The sequence below is a fragment of the Poecilia reticulata genome, chromosome 22, assembly GCF_904066995.2.
Source record: "Poecilia reticulata chromosome 22, P_reticulata-male-v2, whole genome shotgun sequence".
Lineage (NCBI taxonomy): Eukaryota > Metazoa > Chordata > Actinopteri > Cyprinodontiformes > Poeciliidae > Poecilia > Poecilia reticulata.
Window position 1 is genome coordinate 5,705,007 of NC_088851.1, and position 22,642 is coordinate 5,727,648.

General features: G+C 38.3%; 1 protein-coding gene across 1 annotated transcript; it reads left to right on the forward strand.

Annotated features, from left to right (window-relative positions):
* Positions 1 to 133: 133 nt before the first annotated feature.
* On the forward strand, positions 134 to 20,174 carry vps39 (VPS39 subunit of HOPS complex). The gene is made up of 24 exons (XM_008398866.3): positions 134 to 713; positions 1,561 to 1,626; positions 1,716 to 1,780; positions 1,941 to 1,983; positions 2,392 to 2,486; positions 3,908 to 4,006; positions 4,143 to 4,235; positions 4,548 to 4,731; positions 7,022 to 7,142; positions 7,936 to 8,056; positions 8,303 to 8,432; positions 9,065 to 9,207; positions 9,332 to 9,472; positions 10,178 to 10,319; positions 12,241 to 12,327; positions 13,342 to 13,415; positions 13,576 to 13,792; positions 14,477 to 14,605; positions 15,142 to 15,244; positions 15,504 to 15,549; positions 16,565 to 16,714; positions 17,360 to 17,494; positions 17,824 to 17,915; positions 18,292 to 20,174. Exons 1-24 carry the CDS (start codon positions 641 to 643, stop codon positions 18,371 to 18,373), a joined length of 2,631 nt encoding a protein of 876 aa, XP_008397088.2. The 5' UTR covers positions 134 to 640; the 3' UTR covers positions 18,374 to 20,174.
* The last annotated feature ends 2,468 nt before the right edge of the window (positions 20,175 to 22,642 follow it).

Consider the following 22,642-nt stretch of genomic DNA (forward strand, 5'->3'; position numbering starts at 1 on the left):
CATTCCTACCAGTAGTAAATTTAAAATGCGAATAATTTAATGTAATGTAGAACCTTTTGAATAATTTTCTTGCTGTCCATTAGTTGCGGTGGAGGGGAAATAAATGCCACTGCACCTTTAATTTGTTCCTCGTGAGTTTAGTCACGTGCCTGCCAAACGCTCGCGCAGCTGTCAACTGAGGAAGCAGCGAGAAGCAACAGTGGGAGTAAAAACTAAGCTACTACTCTCAGTTTTTTGCGTCTATTATTGGTGTATGTTGTCACATACGGCTACATTGGGACTAATGGAAAGATGGCGGCCTCGACTCGCTTTTCAGTAGACCGCCAATGAAAGAAAACAATGTTTACCACTAGCTGTTGCTTGCTAACTTCTAAGCTAGCTCGCTAACAGTCAGCTGTTGTTATGGTATGGTCGGGGCGATAGCTGGCTATTAGCCCAAGTGTTCAGTTGTCATATTTGTCCAAAATACCAGGATTTATCAGACTGCAATTTCTACGGCCACTCTGGACGCATGGAACTGGTCGGCCGGTGTTTAATGGCGACTTAAAAAGCTGCATCACCTTGACAGACTCGTCAGCTGTTGTCTGGCAATTTATCCAGCAGAAACATTGTGTAATAGAACTAGCAAAACTGCTTCAAGATGCATGACGCGTATGAGCCAGTGAATATTTTAGAGAAGCTTCCTCTTCAGATCGACTGTCTTGCGGCTTGGGGTGAGTTTTTTACTGAGGGTTATTGTTCCTCCGTGTATTTACTGTCCTGCTGTCCCGAGTGTCTCAGCTAACATCTCTAAGGCTGGGATGGATGGGACAGTAGGGATTCAAAATCTTGGAAAGGAGTGAGAAATATAAATAACCTCTAAAAACATTTTTTATAATAAAAAATATATTATGCCATATATTTTTTGTTGATATAAAGCAAAAGTTGGAAAAGAAAAAAAAAAGTTTTAAACTACTAAAGCAACTACTAACAAGTAACAATATTTAAATAATAATTTTCACTCATGAAAAGAAAAGGGGGAAATGAATTTTTCCATGTGTGCCTGGATACTCAACTTTTTATAAGAAGATTTTTTTCCAGAATAATGTCTGACCCTGTAATTATAAAACTCTTTTTCTGTCCTCGCTAATATACACAAAACATTTTTGGCACAAAATAAAAATCAAAAAGTTGGCGCTAAATTTAAACGCTGTTGTAAAGTTAGTTTCCTATTAAACTGTTATGCTTAATATTGCTGTTTTGCATTATGATATACGTTTTATTTGGAGATATTTCCGCCAACAGTTTAACTTTGTTTTAATTCTGTTTCCGTCACACTGATCAACTTATGGATGCACTCAAAATGTCATGCAAGCCTCTTCCGATTTCATTCTGCTCTAAATCCTGCAACTATTACATCCAAAAAAATAAATCAAAACATGTCTCATTTTTTGCTCCATAACTTAAAAAAACACAGAAGGAATAAAACAAAACATGGATCCACTTTTTGTAGATTGACTTTCTGTATTAAAAAGATAACTCTTTATGTTTCAAACTTCTTCCCTGTGTTTGTCCCTGCAGAGGATTGGCTGCTTGTTGGAACAAAACCAGGACATCTTCTCCTGTACAGAATCAAGAAGGATGCAGGTAAAACAGACTGAGTGTTGGAGGTTTATTTTTGATATACATTTTTTAAAGTGTTAGTGGAAAATTTACGTAATTTGTTTTCTCCTCAGCCACCAACCGGTTCGAGGTGACTTTGGAAAAGTCTAATAAGAACTTCTCAAAGAAAATTCAACAGGTAGGATCAAACTGGGAACAATATCAGAACAAATCAGTTGTTTTGTTTGCGAGGAAGCATTTAGACCTCTTCCTGCTTGAGTGTGTTGTTCTAAATAAATCTTGTTGAGTTCAATTTAAAAAGCATTTAAACATAATTATTGTGTTTCTTCTTTCTCCAGCTATACGTCGTTTCTCAGTATAAAATTCTCGTCAGTCTTTTGGGTAAGTTTTGGCGTCCCATTTATCTATTTATTCATCATAATTGCTTATTGACTTAAAAATACTCTCTGAATACTTGAGATTAAAACCGGTGTGTGCACAGCTCCTGGCTAACTTTTTGCAGTGGTGCACCTAACTTTTTTAAATTTAGCTTCACTGCCACAACTTTAAGGTGCAACAATATGTTTTTACAGTTTCTTTACCACTACATTACACATCTAACGGTAAAATTATGTAAATTTCCAACACAAACATGAAAATTATTATTAAAGGTTAACCAAAAAAAAGTTTTTCTTTTTGCTTTTTTCTTTGAATGGGCAACAAAACTGTTGGCACTATGGAGCCCTGTTATCCACAGAGAATACTTTTTAAATCAAGACAAGTTGATTAAATCTCCTTCGTGTCTTCTAGAGAACAACATCCACGTCCATGACCTCCTGACCTTTCAGCAGATCACTGTGGTGTCTAAAGCCAAAGGAGCCACGCTGTTTGCATGTGACCTGCAGGTCAGTTAAAGTCTCTCTGACTTCAACTCTTAACCACAAAAAAAAACCCCAGCAGATTTTTAGCTCCGTCTGTCACTTTTTAATACCACTACCATTATCAACTAGCAATAATAATAATAATGATGATGCTAAATAAAAAAAAGACAAATAAAAATCCTCAAATGTTTTTTATAGTCTAAATATAACTTGATTACAGGATAAAAAGCTCTTAGGTTGAAGCCTGTCTGCAAAACTTTTTTCTCTATAGTTGAATTTTTGGTTTTATTTAATTATTTGACTTTCTTCCTGAGTTTCTTCTTGAGTATTTCTTATTAGCCATGAAGCTAAACAAATTCATGAATTGAGAATCTAAGCTATTGCCCAAGTCTTGTGCGGCTTAGTTCTTATTATCTAAGTACAGTACAAGTGTCATTTTATCTTTTTTCAATTAGTTTCTAACACATGACGTAGCAGGTCTGAAATAAAATGTTGCAAAAGCGGCTGCATGCCAGAAACTGCATCTAAACTTTTTTTTTTTGTTTGTGCCATTAAAAACACAACTTCTCTATGTTTTGTTGGGATTTTGTGTTTTTTATTTTTTGTTTGTTTTTCTAGAGAACATTACTAAACAAACAGCATCATTATCATCAATTAACGCACATTGACCAAAGACGAAGTTATGCAAAAGCTCAAATCAGCGTCACGTTATAAAACATTATAACTGGTTTTGAACATTTTTCGGGAGCGCTGTCAGAAATCAAAGTGTAGAAACTATTGCACACCTGAACACACCACCTCCATGGTCAGCATGGTGGGGCAGCATCATGCCGTAGAGGCAGGGACATGAAAGCAAACCAAAGCTGCTGAGAAGCCGAATGAAGGAAAATACAGAGAAATTCTAAATAAAATCCAGTTGGAGGCTCTAAAATATTCGAGACTGGAAAGGAGATTCACTTAACCTTAACCTTAACACTAAACTCAGATGCAAGCCACACTTTTCAGAACTTTATTTGTATAAAGTTTAGAAACCTATGTATTATTTTTCTTCTATTTGTTAAATGTAACTGTCACTTGAAATATATCAGTTTAAGATCTACCAATATTCTTTCCATGACTACAAATCTTTTTTTTTTTTTTTTAAAGGATTATTATTTCATAGACGTCAGAGTAGTCAAAATGTTCTCAGTGTGTGTAGAACAGGAAGTTTGAACAGTAAACCGTGAATCCTTTGTGCCAACTGGGAACCTGAAAGCAGAACCATTAGTGAGACACAAAATATGAAAACTAAAAAAAAGCCACATAGCATTTATAACGCATTTCATAATTGTTTGAAATGAACTAATCCAGACAAAAAATATAACTGTTTCTAGAAAATGACCATCGTTTGTAGCTTTTTTAGTGTCAAATTAAACACTATGTCTATATATTTTTTAAATCTTCAGCAAATGAGCTCCGGGGAGGAAAGCCTCCGAATGTGTGTGGCGGTGAAAAGGAAACTCCAGCTGTATTACTGGAAGGATAGAGAGTTCCATGAGCTGCAGGTAAATTAAATTACACCAAACCCACTTGAGTTGCCTGTGAGTGCGTGTGTGTGTGTAATGTAAGTACACTTTCCACACAGCCGTCTTTGACTTGACTGTATCCTGGCATCTCGGTGTTTTTGTTTCCATTTCTCAGGGCGACTTGGGTGTGCCAGATGTTCCTAAGTCCATGGCCTGGTGTGAAAACTCCATCTGTGTCGGCTTCAAACGGGACTATTACCTCATTCGGGTATGTTTTAGTGAAAAGCACCTCAGCAATTTGTCTTGTATAAGTGAAAGTAGTTCTCAGGAGAGTTGAAGACTTTGACTGAACATCCCGAGAAAACACTTTGATCTAAGCCAAGGCACATGAAAAACCACAGCACTTCACCCAATACGTTTGTATTTGAGCTGTGTGCAATGGATAAGCTGATATTTGTCTTTCTTTCTCATCATATGTTGTGTTTTTGAAGGTGATTTTTGCAAGATCTCTGATTGGTTATGTTTATATTTGAATGAAATCAGTTGCTTGTTGGTCTAATCTCTGTTTGCTGCGATCCAGCTGGATGGCCGCGGCTCCATCAAGGAGCTCTTCCCCACTGGGAAACAGTTGGAGCCTCTAGTTGCCCCGCTGGCTGATGGGAAGGTGGCTGTTGGGCAGGACGACCTCACCGTGGTGCTTAACGAAGAAGGAGTTTGCACCCAGAAGTGCGCCCTGAACTGGACCGATATCCCCATCGCCATGGGTAAGGAGTTATTCCCCAGCATTGGCATGTTTGACTTTAATGAGAAGAGACTGCAAAAGGCAAAGTGACGCACAAGCGACAACCACATAGATCTCTTTTCTGAGATCTATGTGGGTTAAATAAGAAATGAAAACTACGAGAAAAGCTTTACATAAATGAACTGCAACTACCACACAGCAGCTACTAAATAAATAGTGGATGAATACAAATGTATTCCTCACTTTTCAGGTTTTGATTTGCAAAAATATTTGAAAGCCATGTGTAGGCCTGTCACAATAACAAGTTTTACTGGACGATAAATTGTCCCAGAAGTTATTGCGATAAACAATAATATTGTTGTTTTTGAGACCAGTTTCAGGTAACATGAAGGTAACGACATAATGCAAAAACACATCATCAAACATCAACAAGCTCTAAATTATTACCAAGATTTAATGCTGAAACAAGAAGACATTTTAAATATCCCAAGTAATTGAACAAAAACAACAGAAATAACAAATATAGTGAATTATGAAGTCGGTGTAAGCACAATTGTGATTTGAAACGAGGATTAGTTGAAATCACACTACATGTACCTGCAGTGTCCTAAAGAAGCGTATTACAAATGGAAAAGTTTTTCAAGAGCAGTACTTGTGTTTGTGGGACCATAATTGCTGTGGCACACAGTTACAGTCATACAGTTACCTAAAAAAAGAAGCAATAAATAGTTCTAATACTTTTATCGTTATCACAATATTAACACAAAATATCATGACCAAACTTTAAGTCCATTTTGCCCAGACTTAAATTCCTGCTGTTGAACTTTATTCAGCTCATAATAATGATTTTATTTTTTTTTTAAATCCAGTATTTTTAATAATACTTCATATTTTTTTTAGCAATTTTCTACAAGGTAACTTTACTTTTTAACTCATCCAATGGCAAGTTTGATGACTTGCTCTTTATAGTCAAGTAATACCTAAGCCCAGACAGAATTGCTCAATTTCTACCCTTTTCTCTGTTCGCTGTAATCCAGCTGTCTTTTATCTGTCACAACCATTTTTTGGCTTCCACGTGTCAGAGAATGAAACGTTTACCTCATGACTAGTTCACCATGGGTCCATGATGAGCTCTGTAGTGGTTTAAGATGCTGTGCGTTTCTGTTCTCGCCGGATTACAGAAGGGAAAAACAACAAGAGGAAATGAATCCTCCGAGCGCTGGTTTTATGCAGCTTTCAATTTCCTCATCCTCAAACTGCGAACAGAGCGGAGCTGGAAGGCAGAGGCGACATGAGCTGCACCGTTTTAGATCCGTTTAAACGGACTGTCCTCAACCGCTTGACAATAAAGGAAAACCTGGAGGTTTTTTTTGTTTTGTTTTGGGGGTTTTTCTCCCAGGATGAATCGTGTGCCACATATCTACCAAAAACTGTTGCCTTTTAGCTGGATTTGCAGATAAATTGGCCTCACTGATTATGAATTTCCATAAAGAGTTTCCTTTTCTTAGTTGTTCCAGCTAGAGATGCGCTGATCCGTTTCAGGGCAATAAAGTTGAGAACAAACAGACTAAGAAACAGTTTCTTCCCAAGAGCTATTGTTGTTCTGAACACAGCAAATCCATCTGAAACCTGATCTTTACTTATTTATTCATTCATTCTTAACATCCCAGCTGTTCTGTGTTTCTTTGAGAGGTTCTAGTTTTTTAAATCTTGTGTATTGTTTGTGCACAAAGACATTAAAATAAATTCTAGTTCTGATTCTGATATCTACTCAGTCTAACTCTACGCTTTGTGTTCTGAGCGACGTCATGATTTATCTATTTTACGTTATATTTTGAGTTCTTATTTTCACTTTCTGACAATTTCAAAAGTTTGTTGCAGTTCATTTTTACATGTTTGACCAAGGCAGTCAACCTATTGTTTCTGTCAGCTTATTGTTTATTTTACATTAGTTGTTATGCTCCTAACTGCACTGACTGGACAAAACAAAAGTTGTGTTGTGAAGCTACTAAATTTGCAATACATTTATTAAAAATAAGTTTATAGTTTAGTAGATTTAGTTTGGGTTAAAAAAAACAACAAAAACTTTTTGAGTCAGTTCAGCACTCTGTATCGGATCGGTATTGGCCGATACATAACCTCATATATCAGGATCTGAAGTGAAGAAAGTGGATCGGGGTGTGCTTAGTTTATGGTCCATTCATTCTGTTTCTTTTTTTTTTTTTTTTTTAAAGCTGGAAATAAAACGGTTCAACGCAAATGCATAAATATAAAAAATGTTTTTTTGTTTTTTGTTTTTTTAATCTCCGCAGAGCACCAGCCTCCCTACATCATTGCGGTCCTCCCTCGGTACGTGGAGATACGGACCTTAGAGCCACGGCTGCTGGTGCAGAATGTGGAGCTGCAAAGGCCACGCTTCATTGCCTCGGCAGGGTGAGACGGACTTCACAGCCGTAAACAAAAGCCAGAAAATAAGTGGGGAAAAAAAACAAAAAGCAATGTTAACTTTGATGTAGAACACTGACCTTTTTGTAAAAATCTGTTTTCAAGTAAAAGTTCTGACTTTTGTGTTTCTCCGCTACGGAAAATAAATTTGTTTTGCTACACTCTCATAAAAGCTTTTAAGTCAACCCATTTTATTCTTAAGGATCACAATTTAGAGGCTGCAATTATTAGAAACAAAAAAGACCGAGTCAGTTTTTTTTTTTCCCTCTTCACCAATTTGTTGCCCAATTTCAGACGTTCATGTTACCATTTCATCCCTTTTTACTCCCATTTCGAACCTGCAAGTTAAATTTATTTGTATGTCACCGTTCAAATGCAGGATAATATCAAGATTTATACAGAAAAAAGAAACTAAAACAGGAACGATGCATCAATAATAATCATAATGTCCTGTAGGGTATGTATTTTTTTTATTTTTTCCTTGTTTTTATTATTTTATGATCAGTTAGAAATGCAATCGAGGGCTCAGATTTTATACCTGAAGAATAATAAAAAATTAAATAAAATAACTGCAACAGTAGGAAGAGGGGAAAGAACAAAATGACAGGCAGCCCCAAAAACTAACAAAATAAAATAGTCAAAAGTAGATTTTGATAACCTTTAGTCTGCAATTTGTTTCTTTTTTTATACAATGTGAGAATAATTTCAATTTGAGGGCTTTTCTCATCTTTGCTGCTGATGTTCTGTGCTTGTAGCTAAAATGCTTCCTCTTCCCTCGCAGGCCAAACATCGTGTACGTTGCCAGCAACCACTTCGTCTGGCGCCTGGTGCCGGTGTCAATCGCCAGCCAGATCCAGCAACTTCTCCAGGACAAACAGTTCGAGCTCGCTCTTCAGCTGGCAGTAAGCACGAGCCGCAGAGCTCTCGTTTTATTCCCCCGATAAGTTAGCCTACCTGTGGCTTAAATGCAACATAAAATCACACTAGAAATCCGATTTTGATGAGGCGCAGCTGTAAAAACCGTTTCGGGAGGATTTTCTTGAGTAATCTTCTTGCACGTCAGTGCTTTTTACGCAACAAAATAACTCACATTTTAGGTTGGATCACATTTCCTTTTATATCATTCATTTATTTTTTTTCTTTTTCAGAAAATGAAGGACGATTCAGACGGTGAAAAGAAGCAGCAGATTCATCACATCCAGAATCTTTACGCCTTCAACCTGTTTTGCCAGAAGAAGTTTGACGACTCCATGCAGGTGTTTGCTAAACTTGGTACAGGTACGAACGGGTCACACCTGGGTCAAATCTACGCAAAGTATCGCAGCCGTGCTCATGTTCTGTCTAATTTTATTTATACAACAACCTCAGGCGCAATAATTGCAACATCATAGATGTTTAAATGATAAAATGGGAAATAAAAATAAGTTCGACAAAATAACATTTTAAAAACGATAAATTTTTCAGTAAAATATCAAGAAAATAATAAAAACCAAGACATACTTGGTTTCAGTTGCAGCAATTTCCCAAAACCTTGAATCAGTTAAGTACTTGTACTTTTTCCCTTTCGTTTTTATTTACTCATTATTTTTTCTGTCATAAATTGAACTGGAAAATGACTGGAAATTGTAAAGGATTGTTTTTACTTTTGCTGAATCAGTTCTCGATGCATATTTATAATTATTCTGTCGCTGTTTCATATTTCTTATTGAAACAGTATTTTATGAGCTCAAATGTAAGCATCACATCTTCTCTGTAAAAGTTTAACTAAAAAAAAAAACTAAACAGTGTAAATGGCTGATAATACAGGATTCTTGTCGCCTTCTTTTTTTCCCGTTGCGTTAATGTACTGAACATGTTTTCGAATACTTATTAAAATCTTGTCATTTTTCATTTGTTTGCGTGGCCTGCAGATCCCACGCATGTGATCGGACTTTACCCCGACCTGCTCCCATCAGACTACCGCAAACAGCTGCATTACCCCAACCCTCTGCCCAGCTTGTCTGGGGCCGAGCTGGAGAAAGCTCATCTGGCTCTCATTGATTACCTCACCCAGGTGTGTGTTCATGACAAAAGACATTAAATAAAATACTCTGCCTATGTGGAAACCCTTAAACATTGGGATAGCATAAATTGTGGTAAATTTAAAAAACATTTTTTGTTTGTTTTGGTTCTCACAGAAACGCAGCCATCTTGTCAAACAGCTGAACGACACCGGCCCGTCCACAACGTCTCCGCTCATGGAGGGAACGCCGACCATCAAGAGCCGCAAAAAGCTCCTGCAGATCATCGACACCACGCTGCTGAAATGTTATCTGCACGTAAGACCAGAGTGCCGTTTATTATTCGCTTATATCTGGTTATTTATTACACAGGGTTTTGAAAAACTCTTCAAATTATTTCACTCTTTGTCGCATTCTGACCACGAACTTCAGCGTATGGTTTGTACATTTATATTAACAAATAAAAGTATAAAAAGTGCACCGTACATTTGCACTCGGCGCCTTTGAGTCGCACCTTAATAGAACCATCATTCACTTCAGTTACTGCTGATTTTTTTTTTGGAGATGTCCTGATCATCTTTATATCTACAGGTAGAGATTTGTTTCTATTCTTCTATGTAAAATACCTTAAAGTCTACACCATGATGCTGCCATCACCATGTTTTACTACAGTGTTGTGTTCAGAGTGATGTGCAGTGTAAATTTTTGTTCAGGTGTCACTTAAAAGCAGATGCACCTTCTAATTTTATTTTTACTGGTCAACGGTGATTTCAATTTCCACTGATAATCTACCCGAAAACCATTATTTGATTCTTCACATTATGTTCAACAAAACACAACCTCACTTTTAGATGCACTATAAAATTGGAAGACACGTGCTGAAAAGGACAACAAAACAACTTTCTTGTGTTTTTGATTGTTTAACTTTTACGTATCTGAGGCAGAGGTCGTGCTGGGGTTCTGTACTGGGAGTGACGGACTCGGGTTTTTAAACGCTGTGTTTTGTTTGTCTGCTCCTTGCAGACCAACGTGGCTCTCGTCTCTCCGCTCCTTCGACTGGAGAACAACCACTGCCACATCGAGGAGAGCGAGTACGTCCTGAAGAAGTCCCAGAAGTACAGCGAGCTCATCATTCTCTACGAAAAGAAGGGCTTGCATCAGAAAGGTAGGCAGCTGTCGATGGATGCACCTTAACAAGTGGTATTCACAAAAATACGACTCTTTACATATTTCTCATCACTGTTAAAGAAAGTAATCCTTTATTTTATTTTTTATCTCTGTTTAAGATGTTTTGCTGATGCTAGGAGGTCGCCTAAAATATTATACGTTGAATTATAGGATAAATGTAGCGTATGTCTCTGCAAAATTAAGATACAATTTTCTTTTATGTGGACATTTGACTTCTTATAGCTTCTTTCTTCTCACCACTACTTCACGGAGTCCACGACTACTAGTTTCCCAGCTAACAGATTCTTACACACTAACTAATATCTTTATGACACAGGATTGTGATTGATAGCGCTAAGCCCCGCCTCCTGGCCCTGATTGGTTGTTTCTAGTTAGCGCTGGGAGAAGGCAGAAGAGCTCAATGTTTTCACAGGTTAACTGAATCGTATCAGATTGTCACCACATGGTGACACTTTCAACAAATGCATAAAAAACACTTTCTATAGAAAATTACATAATGCAACTTTAACAAGTCTTGCCCTGAACAACCTGGTTCTGGCTGAGAGCGAACATTTATTTGTCAGAAAAATACTGAAACGCTCGACAGACTTTCACTGCAAAAATACAAAATCTGTATTTTTGGTCTAGTTTCTAGAGAAAATATGTTAATACTCTTGAAATGGCGCAAAACTAGCTTAAAAGTAAATTTTCAGCAAGATGAAAAAGTTGATGAAACAGTTCTAGTTCCATTGGCAGATTATTTATCTTATAACAAAACGTTTTTCTTATGTTGTAAGTGGAGAAATCCACCAATAGAACAAGTGGGGTTTTTTTTGGTCAATATTAAATAATTATTTACTTAAAATAAGCTCTTACATCTTGCTGGAAAGTTACTTATGAGTTAGTTTTGTCTCATTTCAAGTGTACTAAGATATTTGCACTATAAACTAGATCAAAAATACTTTGTAAAATTGTTTTGTTTCTGCAGTAATAAAATGTTTAATCAGTCACCAAATGACTCTCCCGAAAGAACAAAGATGGGCCAATCAATACGGCTCTATTGTTCTCCCTGGGCTGATTAAAGTCCAGCTCTTTGATAAGTGTGCAGATCGAAATCACCATTTATGATTTGCGCATTTGTAAGATCGACTTTTTACGGTCCTTGTTTGCTTTGTCATTGTTTTAATGAAGGAAATAAAATGTGTTATTCGAATGTGAAAGTTACTCATCGAGCGATGGATATGAGTCAGCTGAAATATAGCTGCTGCTGTCACAGTCTGAGTTGTTTGTGTTGTTTATTTGCCGCAGGCCTCAGCTTGACAGTAGAAAGCTGAGCAAGTGATTCGCTTCATCATCCTTTTTTTTTTTTTTTTTCTTTGAAACTCGGGTTTTAAATTAGCGGTTTAAAAGTCGGCCCTGCTCCATATTTTTCAGCTGTCGTCTCATTTGGCTCCAGTTCCGATCGTTTCTTCGAATATCTTCGCTCAGAGTTGCACAATGCGGCCTTTGTAAGCCCAGTCGGTCCATTACGGAGAACATCGCCAGGCTCCGGTTAGCTGCCCCTAACAAAGCCGAATCCTTTGGGGTTTGGGAGTCAGCTCTGTGAGGCTACGTGGTCACCGCATAAATCACAGCGGTTTGCTCTCTGTGGTTTCGGCCCATTCTGGGTTCTGCGGGCACAGCTGGTCCTAATTGGCCTGCCCTGATTTATGCCTGTGATGTCACGCTGCTCAAGTTTACCTCTGAATTAAAAGCAGCTGTTTGCAGCCGGAACGCTGTGGATGTTCTAGGTTTGTGTCACGCGGCGTGCGACAAACACGACATCCCGCTGTGCCGTACAAACCACTAATCACGCGTTTCCTCCTGCTGTGCCGTCACTCGCCGCCATGTTGTTGTTCTCACTTTGTTTGCTGTTTCAGCCTTGCAGGTCCTGCTGGACCAATCCACCAAGGCCAACTCTCCTCTGAAAGGTCACGAGCGAACCGTCCAGTACCTCCAACGACTGGGTGAGACTCGGCCGCGTTGACTGGTTTAAAGGATTTAGACTTCCTGAACTTTTCCAAGTGTTTTTCGTGTTGCTTCTGCACTCTTGGACACATATTATTGGGATTTTATGTGATGGACATGAAATATTGCAGCATCAAGAAGTGGAAGAAAAATCAAATTTATATCCAGATATTTTAGCCCATTTTTCTTTGAACACTCTGACGGAGGGCGGACATGAATTTTCAAGTGGATTTAGGTTTCATGAAAATGACTCAAAAAGGTTCATTTTCTCCTGCATGTATAAAACTGTACTTATGGATTAAAATCTTTAAATTCTTACGATTTTCTTTTTCTTGTTTAAAAACAATGGCTGTTTCTTGCCACACTTTCATAAAAGCCAGATTTGTGTGGGGAAACTAATTGTTTCTATTAGCTGCTTCTTACTAATTAGGTGACTTCAGAGCACAATCAGTTGCTCTGCTAATTTATTTAGGGCTGTAAGAGTAAATGGGGCACAATGTACTTTTCAGATCAGATGAAATCGCAATAAATGTTTTACTTGCAGTTTTAACGAGACAAAATATAAAAAAATATTTTGCAAAGTATGTTTTTTTTGTTTTTGTATGTTTGAACTGAATAGATTTTAGCTTTTAGTCCAGCAATATTCATATTCATAATATGTAATATGATTCACTTATTGTTGGTGTTTTTGTTATTGCTGTTAGTTTTGTTTTGGTCTTTTTGGTGAGATGTGAAGACAAAAATATTGTTAATCTACCGTAATTAAAATGTGTTTAATATTAAATGCATACAATATTGATGGAGTAACTATTTAATACAGATTTATTTGTTATGCATGTGTAATAAAAGTAGGTAAACAAAGACCAGGAATATTGATGCGTTTCACTTCTTTGAGTGTGTAAAACAAATGTTTTGACATTATGCTTCATGCTGTATTTTTGTACATATAAAATAAAATAAACAAAAAGCAACTGTTTGTAATTCCCCACCTTGTGAACTTTTCTCACTCACAGGATCAGAGAATCTGGGGATAATCTTGGAGTTTTCTCCCTGGGTGCTTAAAATCTGTCCTGAGGACGGCCTGAAGGTGAGCAAACGCGTTTTTAAAAATGCATAAAAATTGATATTTATTCCCCACTTTGTGTCCCAGCTACAGTAACAAATAGAAAATTCAAGTTACTTCAATATCTTGTGTGGTTTTTTTTTTTATATATTGGCTTGTTTTGAAAATGTCTGCTCCTCTTTAGATCTTCACTGAAGATCTGCCCGAGGTGGAGACTTTGCCCAGAGACAAAGTGCTGCAGTTCCTGAAGGAAGGCTTCGTGGAGCTGGCCGTCCCGTACTTGGAGCACATCATTTACGTGTGGGACGAGAAGGGCCCCGAGTTTCACAATGTGCTTATTCAGCTGTATCTGAGTAGGGTCCAAGGCCTGATGAAGCAGTACCTCAACTCACTGCCAGAAGGTTTGTGTAGAAGCTCCCGGCTCTGAAAGGTTTTCCTTTCTCTGGGGGGCAAGAGGGGGGGTTTGTTTTTCAATCTGAGGAATTTTGCTTTTAACCAAAGATAGTATCATTGTTTCTAATGGTAGGATAACACAAACCGACATTCAAAGTTGAGTTACTTGTTCTGTCATCTAACCATTGATAAATGGAAAGATTGCACATTTAGAGAGCGAGTTTCCTCTTTAATACAGTAAAATGTCAGGATATGCATGATTGCCCTCTAGTGTTAGAAAAGAGATTAAAAGTAGCAGATTAAACAAACTGCTGGCAGTAAACGATTTGTTGCTTTGTCTCCATTAATCGAGCCATAACATGAGATACGGCTGTTTTTAGGGATTATTGTGATTAAAATGGGCCAACAAATATGTATTTTAAGTTCTTACAGACAGACTGTGTTGATGTCAGGAACCTTCATGTGTTGCTCAGTGGATAACTGCACTGTAAATAACACATTTGCTATGTATATTTGATCAAAAACGCTATTAACAGCAGATTGTATATTTGATCAAAAACGCTATTAACAGCAGATATGCTAAAAAAAAAAAAAAATAGGAGTTTAATTTAAGATTCTTAAAGTCTGATCATTTTCTTCAGTATCCATCGTCTCACTAACTATGCTAATGACATTGGTTTTGTTTTGCACAGGGGTTCCTGCCGTTCCTGCCGGCCAGGAGCAAGGTGAACTGGGAGAGTTCAGGAACAAGCTGCTGTCTTTTCTGGATATTTCCACCAGCTATGAACCTGCCAGACTCATCAGCGATTTCCCATTTGATGGTAGGAAATGTTCCTGCAGCTCTGCTGCTTCTGCAAATGTGTTAACGATTTTGTAAAAATGCTTACAGAACCTGGAAAACCTTACTGATTTCAGTTGCATAATCTCACACTGAGCAAATTTCAACACTTTATTACTGATTCGGAGAAATGTCTTGTTTCTCCGTAGCTGCCCTGTTAGCTATGGGAAGTACTTAAACATGTCTACATAATCGACAGAACATTCCAAAGTGTAAAAAAACAACAACTTGAAAATGCTTCTTATTCATCCTGTATGTACTGTATTTATTTAGATCTTTTCATTTATATAAATATATCATGTTTCTCTCCCATCTTTCAATCTATATCTATTGTATCTTTCATTCTTCCTCTCTCTATCATATTATAAACAAGAACATAAGATTACATATTTAACAGCAGCAAAGTGTCAGGTGTTTCCCATTATTTCTGCTCGATGTAACTTGGTGAAATGTAGCACTCCAGCTCACCGGTCTGCGGCCGCCTCGCTGACCTTGTTCTCCTTGTTTTCCGTCTCTAAGGGCTGCTGGAGGAACGGGCTCTGCTCCTGGGTCGCATGGGAAAACACGAGCAGGCGCTTTTCATATACGTTCACGTTCTGAACGACACCCGCATGGCCGAGGAGTGAGTACTGAGCAAACGCCGCCTCACCTCACCTCAAATGGCAGCGGCCATCTGAGCGTTCACTGGAGTGAAGATGAGCAAATATTGTCCGATTCTGAATCACTTTGTTGCCAAAAGTCATGTTTTAAAGGGAATTTCTTTCTGTAATTTATAAGAGCTGACGACTCATTTGAACTGTTATGACTGTATAAAATGCTATAAGCATTTGTTTTTTTGTAGCTTTGAGTCCTTGATGATGATTTTCTCTTCTCTTATATAGATACTGTCACCGGCATTATAACAGTTCAATGGAAGGAAATAAAGATGTAAGTACTTTTATTTTCCTCCTGTTTTTAGTACATTCTACAATAAATACCATCATCACATCAGAGAAACTACAACATATCTTATTAAAAAGGAGAAATCAAAGCTCACAAAGAATTACATTTATAACTTGGCTGCTGGTGTTCAGTTCAATTGTTAGGAAAGTTGGAGGAGAGAGTGAGTCAGGGAGTGAAGAAAATTAGTGAGGAAGAAGATGGTGGTGAGGTGTGCTGTGGGAGTCACAGATGGGTTGGAAGTACATCGGGGATCTACTCTGAGACCCTTCTAGTTTCAGCGGTTGGAAAATCAGGCAGGTCATAATGTTTACAGATGACATTTTTACCACGTGAAGTGAAGAGGAGAACTTGGACAGCATAGTTTTTCTTTTCTTTTTTCAGAGATAAAAAGAAAAACATCTTAATTAATCACAGGCACAAAATGGATGAGTTTCTCTACAGTCTGGGGGGAAAAAAAAGAAAACGTGTGTATAAATGGTGTTTCAGTAAACTAGAGATTTAATGAGTCTACATACTTTATATTACTATTGACAAACATTTTCTTCAGTCACTTTTTTATAACTGACTATAAATATATATGCATCTGATTTCCTACAGTAAATTCTGATCAAGTTTTAACCTGCTGATGTTGATTTTAGCTGACTATTATGAGAAGATATTTAAAAAAAAGTTCAGATTTTTACAGGTCTTTCTGGTCGTTATGCATTTATTACATGGAGCAGAAATGACATCACTCAGGATGTTTTAGAGAAAGTAGTCTCTAAGATCTAACAAACCCAGTCCAATATTTTCAGGCTGAAAACGATAAAGCAGAGCAACTCTGCCTTCCTGTTATCTTCTGAAAGCCCTCTCACTTTCTCTCTCGCTCGCTGCTTGAATGATCTAAAAGTAAAACCTCAGTCTCTGCCTCTGTAGCTAAATTCATTCTGATTGAATTTAGCCAAAACAAGATGGGGCTTGAATGTAGGGAAGAGTGAAGTGCTGTGACTCTGCCTCGCAGGTTTATCTGTCTCTGCTGCGGATGTACCTGTCCCCCCCCGACGCCCACTGCCTGGGGCCCATTAAGATGGAGCTCACTGAGCCTCAGGCCAACCTGCAGGCAGCCCTGCATGTCCTGGAGCTGCACCACAGCAAGCTCAACACCACCAAGGTAATCACTTCTTGTACATTTTGCACTTTTAAAGTTTGCACTTCAGTTTGGAACTTTTGCCATGAATAAAAGATGGAGGCTTGAGGAACAAACTTGAGTTACAGCTTTATTTGTTTTGCTATAATTCTTCAGGTGAAAGTGTACCTGCAGCAACAATTCTAATTTATCCAGAATTTCACTACATAATATGCCTTTTAAATCATTAAAAAGTCATAGTTATGACCCCATTGATTCAGAAACAACCTGTGCGCTGCAAAAACACCACATTTTATCAAGTATTGTTGGTGTAGTTTCTAGTGTAAACATCTTGGTTCACTTGAAATGAGAAAACTAGATATGTTCCACTGCAGATTATTTCACTTAACAAAATATTTTCCCATGTTATAGGTGAAATAATCTGTCAGTGGAACTAGTAGTTTTTCATCAATATTAAGGAATTATTCACTTAAAACAAGCTAGCTTGCTGAAAAGTTAGCTAGTAATTAGTTTAGTCTCATTTCAAGTGTATTAAGACATTTTCACTAGAATCTAGACCAAAAGTACTTGGTGAGATTCGCAGTGCGTCTCTTTTTCAATGTCACGTTTTGAATCGCTGACCTGTTTTCTTTTTATAAACCCATATTTTCATGGCCGCCGTTTCTCCAGGCTATCAATCTGCTCCCAGCAAACACTCAGATCCGGGAGATAAAGGTCTTCCTGGAGAGCGTCCTGGAGGAGAAGGCCCAAATGAAACGCTGCAACCAGGTGTTGAAGAGTCTGCTGCAGGCCGAGTTCCTCAGGGTGAGATCTGGGAGACATCTTTATGGTAGAGCCGATTGATAGTGGGATGCCTAAGTGGAGAGATTTTGTTCAGGCATATTCCTGGGGGCCTTTTTAGAACAGTATCTGATACTCTGTTAAAGAAAATCCTAAAGGGATTGGACATTTACACAATACTTGACAATTTTCTGGTGTAGATCATTCAGGGGGTTCTTCATGATGCTGAAACATTGGTGTTGCTCAGGATGATGTCATCTGATGGATGTTCTTTCCTCTTTTTTTTTTTGTCTGTCTTGCTGAAGACTAGTTCGGGGTAAACATGTTAAAGGTGATTTTGTGTCTGTTCTCAGGTGCAGGAAGAACGAATCTTCCACCAGCAGGTTAAATGCGTCATAACGGAAGAAAAAACCTGCAGAGTCTGTAAGAAGAAGATAGGAAACAGGTAACATGATAACAGATGACGCCAAATGTGAAACGAATAGGGAAAATAATTACTATGTTTTATGAGTTGAACTGTTTCAAATTTACCGTTTTCTAATTTGATTAAATGGTATAGAGTGACTTGCATACGCCTTGAAACTTTTCACATTCTGTTTCATTACAACACATTTCAAACTCGAGGCCCGGGGGCCAAACCCGGCCCGCCATCGCTTTTTATGTGGCCCTCTTGACTCTAGCGGGACACGTGAACTGGAACCCATTCTTAAATATTATTTTATTACACAGTTTTTCACTAAATTGAGTTTTGTGGTTGTAATGTGACGCTTCGTATTAAGTGGAATGGAAGGATAATAATAAATCTTCTGGTTGTCTTTCAGTGCGTTTGCCAGGTATCCCAACGGCGTGGTGGTTCACTATTTCTGCTGCAAAGATCGCAGCGTGTGTCCCACCGAGCAGTAAAATCCTCTTCTCACACTGACAAATAAACCCCCCCTGCCTCACTCCCCACCTCCCTGCTGCGGGCTTCGCCGCTCGGCCATGTTGGAATCAGAACTATATTTGAAGGACTGCAGCGTTGGTTTATTTGTGGCCTGAGAAGATGCCCTTCTTCCGCCACAGAGCAGAACAGGAGCAGCACTGACGTTTTTCCCCTCTCAGACTACATGAAGAAACAGGAAGACGTCTGGAGACGCTCAATGGGAACGGAGAGACGAAGAAGGAAAGAAAGAAAGAGACAATCCAGAAGCAGATGCCACTGTAACCACATAAAGGATTTGCTGCCTTATAGGCACAGCATCCTGGAAGATTATTGACAGCTGGGATTGCAGACGTAAGCGTGCTATCTCTGATTACTACAGTTTATTATTATTTTTTTGTTTGTTTTTGTTTTGCGTTCACGTTCCCTCCACTAATATAACTCATCGTAGGCCTCAAACACACCTTGATATGCCATACTGAGTGCTACAGTACTGTTAAATGCCTTCTGTGACTCTGAAGATTGTACAATGAAATGAGATGTCACTCATAACGTTTTGTTGTGAATATAACAGACTATAGTGTTTTCTATTCAATAGTGTCCATTTAATATTATTTATAGGTCAATCCCGCAGTTCTTACCCAACTACATCCACTGTTATTTTTAAACATTTGTCCTTTTTTTTCTGGCTTGCAGGTGCATTAATCAAAATCCAAATGTTTATTCAGTAACACTTTATTTGAAGGGTTGTGCATAAGACCGACATGACACTGTCATAAACATGATATAACAGCTGTTATGAACAAGAAGGAGTCTTTATGTATGTTTATGACTGTTGTCAGGAAGTGTCATTTGGTAACTAATGACACTTAACATACATTAAAAGTGTCAACTTAGCATTATTTGGTAAATAATAAAATTTTTATGCAAAATTGCATTAAAACTTAAATAAAAAATCAAATGAAAGTGTCAACTTTGCATTAAAAGTCTCATTATTTACCGAATGACACTTCATGACAACAGTCATAAACATTCATGAAGACTCCGTCATGTTCATAACAGATGTTATGTTTATGACAGTGTTATATCAGTCTAATGACATAATACTTCAAGTAAAGTGTCACTGTTTATTCCTGCTTCTGCAGTCTTAAGTAGTAGCCGTCATTTTCTATTAATTGTGATCTGTTACAGCGAATGCAACATATTTAGGTCTGGACTGTTCATACAAAACAAGAAAAAAAAAAAAGACTTCACTAACACCAGTGGTTATTAATCGGTCTCCAAGCTATAGCAGTATTCACTCCAAACTTCTTTCATTATCACCAGCGTTCAGTTGGAAGCTGAACGCTTGTGTCGACTCTTCTTGCTCTTCTTTCAAAAGGTCTCTGTCGCTAAATTGAAAATGAACGACCTGCACTTTAATTCTTTTTGATTGTGTTTTTGCAATACTGGAATTCTACTAAACTTTTCAGAGGAACGGTGGATGTCTGCGTTTTGGAAGCGACGTTCTGCAACGCGTCTGTTTACTGTTTCTTCAGTGAGCAGTGCAGGAAGCAGAACAGTTTTGTTTACTAAAAAAATAAAAAGCATGCAAATGGATGTTTTGCTGAGTCGACGGCGTCATCGTTCCGAGGTTGTTTTTCACTTTAGGGGAATGTGTACGAAATAAGTTTTATTGGCATGAAAATCAATATTTTCAACTTCTGGTGATGCATTTGAATTATTTTATTTGTCTGGTAGTTATCAAGTTGCAACATACAACTTCAATTAAATTTAAAAATGGGAGCGGAGTGCTTTCATTTAAATTTATGTGCATTTTTTTCAAACCACGCAGATTGAAAAGGTGACTTTTCACTTTTCCTGGCATAATTCTGACATATTTGACATTTCTTCATTTAAATTCATTGTTCCCATGGCGATAACCCCCCACTTTTAAGCATAGCCCATCAACTTTCATCCTTTTTATCCAATCCAGACCAAATTTGGATGTTTGTTTGGGTTCATCAGCTGGTTATGATAATCAGCTTATTTTATTTGCACATTGCATCAACTTTGGAAACCGAGACTACTCATCGTTCCGACATCATAATGGTGGATAAAACGTAGAAATATTAAGCTTCTATAATGAGTCGGACATCAACCCTATTAAAAAATGTGGCCGGTGCCGAGAAGTCAGGTCTGCAAACCGACCAACACAAATGAGCTTTTTTTAATAAGTATTGAAATATTCACAGAATTGAGCCAGAAGCCTGTCGACAGCTACAACATCGACAGTCACTACATGTTTATATTTCAGCTTTTTTTCCAAGAAATTTGAACAAGTCAAAACAAAAAAAAATACACAAAATGGTTCCAATTTATCGTAAGCATAAATTAAAAATATAATCATCAGGGTGATGAGGGTGTGTCCACTTGTGGTTGGTGTTATTAAAAACAAAATTGATTTCTAGTTATTTCTAAGCACTGAGGTTATGGCCTATTGTACTTTTAATAAAATCACCAAAGCAACAAACTGTTCATGTAGCACAACTATAGCAATTTCTATTGCAATAATTGAGCTTAAACACAAAGAAACAATTCCTTGATTCATTGACGGTTCCTGATGGACTTCTGGACTCTAGGCAGCAGGCCTTTTCGCCTGTTTCTTTGGTCGGCTCTGGACAAATTCAGTGGGTGTGAATCCTTTCGCAATCCCCTCTACTTTATTTAATCCTTCCTTATTGCGCCAAGAGGAGAACCATTTCTGCCTCGTCTTTCCTTCCTTCCCGGGATTTCTTCACCATCCACGGGGCACAAACTCACTCTCTTCCACTCGGGCGAGACAGCTGAGGCAACAAAATCACAACAGTCCCGACTGCTCGGCAACGCTGCAGCATGACCAAACGCAACACCCCCGCCGCTTTCTCCGTCTGGAACTCTCCGGAGGATCCTAATGACTCTTTCATCTGGGGAGGGAGGCACGGCGAAGCCTGAGAACAGCCAAAGCCAGGGCTGTATGCTTGGCTGTTACATCTGGAGCTGAAGCGGAGTTGCAGCATTATTGCGAGAGGGTCTCGGGAGACTTCTCAAAAAAAAAAAAAAGCAATGTCCACTGGACTGGGAGAAACACTGAATAATTCACCCCTCCAGGTTTGTGGAGTTCTCGCACCGTGTTTTCTTTTCTCCTTTTTTCTTCTTTACCGCACCAAGACGCTGTCATGTCTTGGAAGAGTGGGCCGATGTAGAAATGGAAAAGATCTTCCAACTGGAAGCTGCCCAACCAATGGGAGTTTTCCCACATTAAGCCTGGCAACTTCTGCTCTAAGGTCTGCACCAGAATGAAAAAGAAAACCCTGATCACGATGGAGTGTCTGTCTGATATATTGAGCCACTAAGATGGATCTAGACAGACAGATCCAGATTGAAAGATACATAGGTCTAGTTCTGTACAGATTGATCTGGATAACTAATTTTATTTTGGACTTGATAGATATATCTAGATGGATAGTTTTATATAGATCCATTGTTCTGACTGCTGTTACTCTGTAGGCAGGCTGCCATTACACTGGCGCTGTAGATATGTGGTTATTTAAGGCACAGCAGAGGGAAGTGATGAGTTAGAGGTTGGTCAGGCTCAAAGTCCCATAATTCAGTTAGAAAACCTAAACAGTAGCTCAGAAATGCTGTTGAAGGATCTTAACCTCACCAGACATTTTGAACTCTTTAATCCTGTAAATCTGATTTAAGCCATATTTCATCCATTATAATCAAACTCTATGTGAATGCAAACCCTCCACCATAACGAGCTCTGATGTGAGCTGACCTTTAGGTTTCTGCAGCGCTCTGGTAAAACGGCAGCAGATCAGCTGTCATAGAGTGGATGGTAATAAAAAGAAAAGCTGCACAGGCAGGGTAAAAAATTGAAGGGCTTCGGGTCACAAATCTATAACGACCCTTAAAAAGTTCATGTTTCATGCAGAAATTAGTAAAGGCCATTAAACGGTAAATGGGCTGAACCGGATAGCTCCTTTCAAGACATGCTGCAGCAAAGCGCCGTGATGTACAGTTGTTGGCAGATGTCTGCGTCTAAATCCCTGAGGTATAATTAGAGGAAGATTTAAAGCGTTCAAATATTTGAATACTATTTATCCTCCTGGGAAACATCTGTATGTGATCCGTCTTTTCCTATTTGTGCTGTAGACACCATCATTTAACAAGTTCCTTACCAGAGCCAGCCCAAGGCGTTGGTGCACTAAGCCTACAGGCCAGCAGGG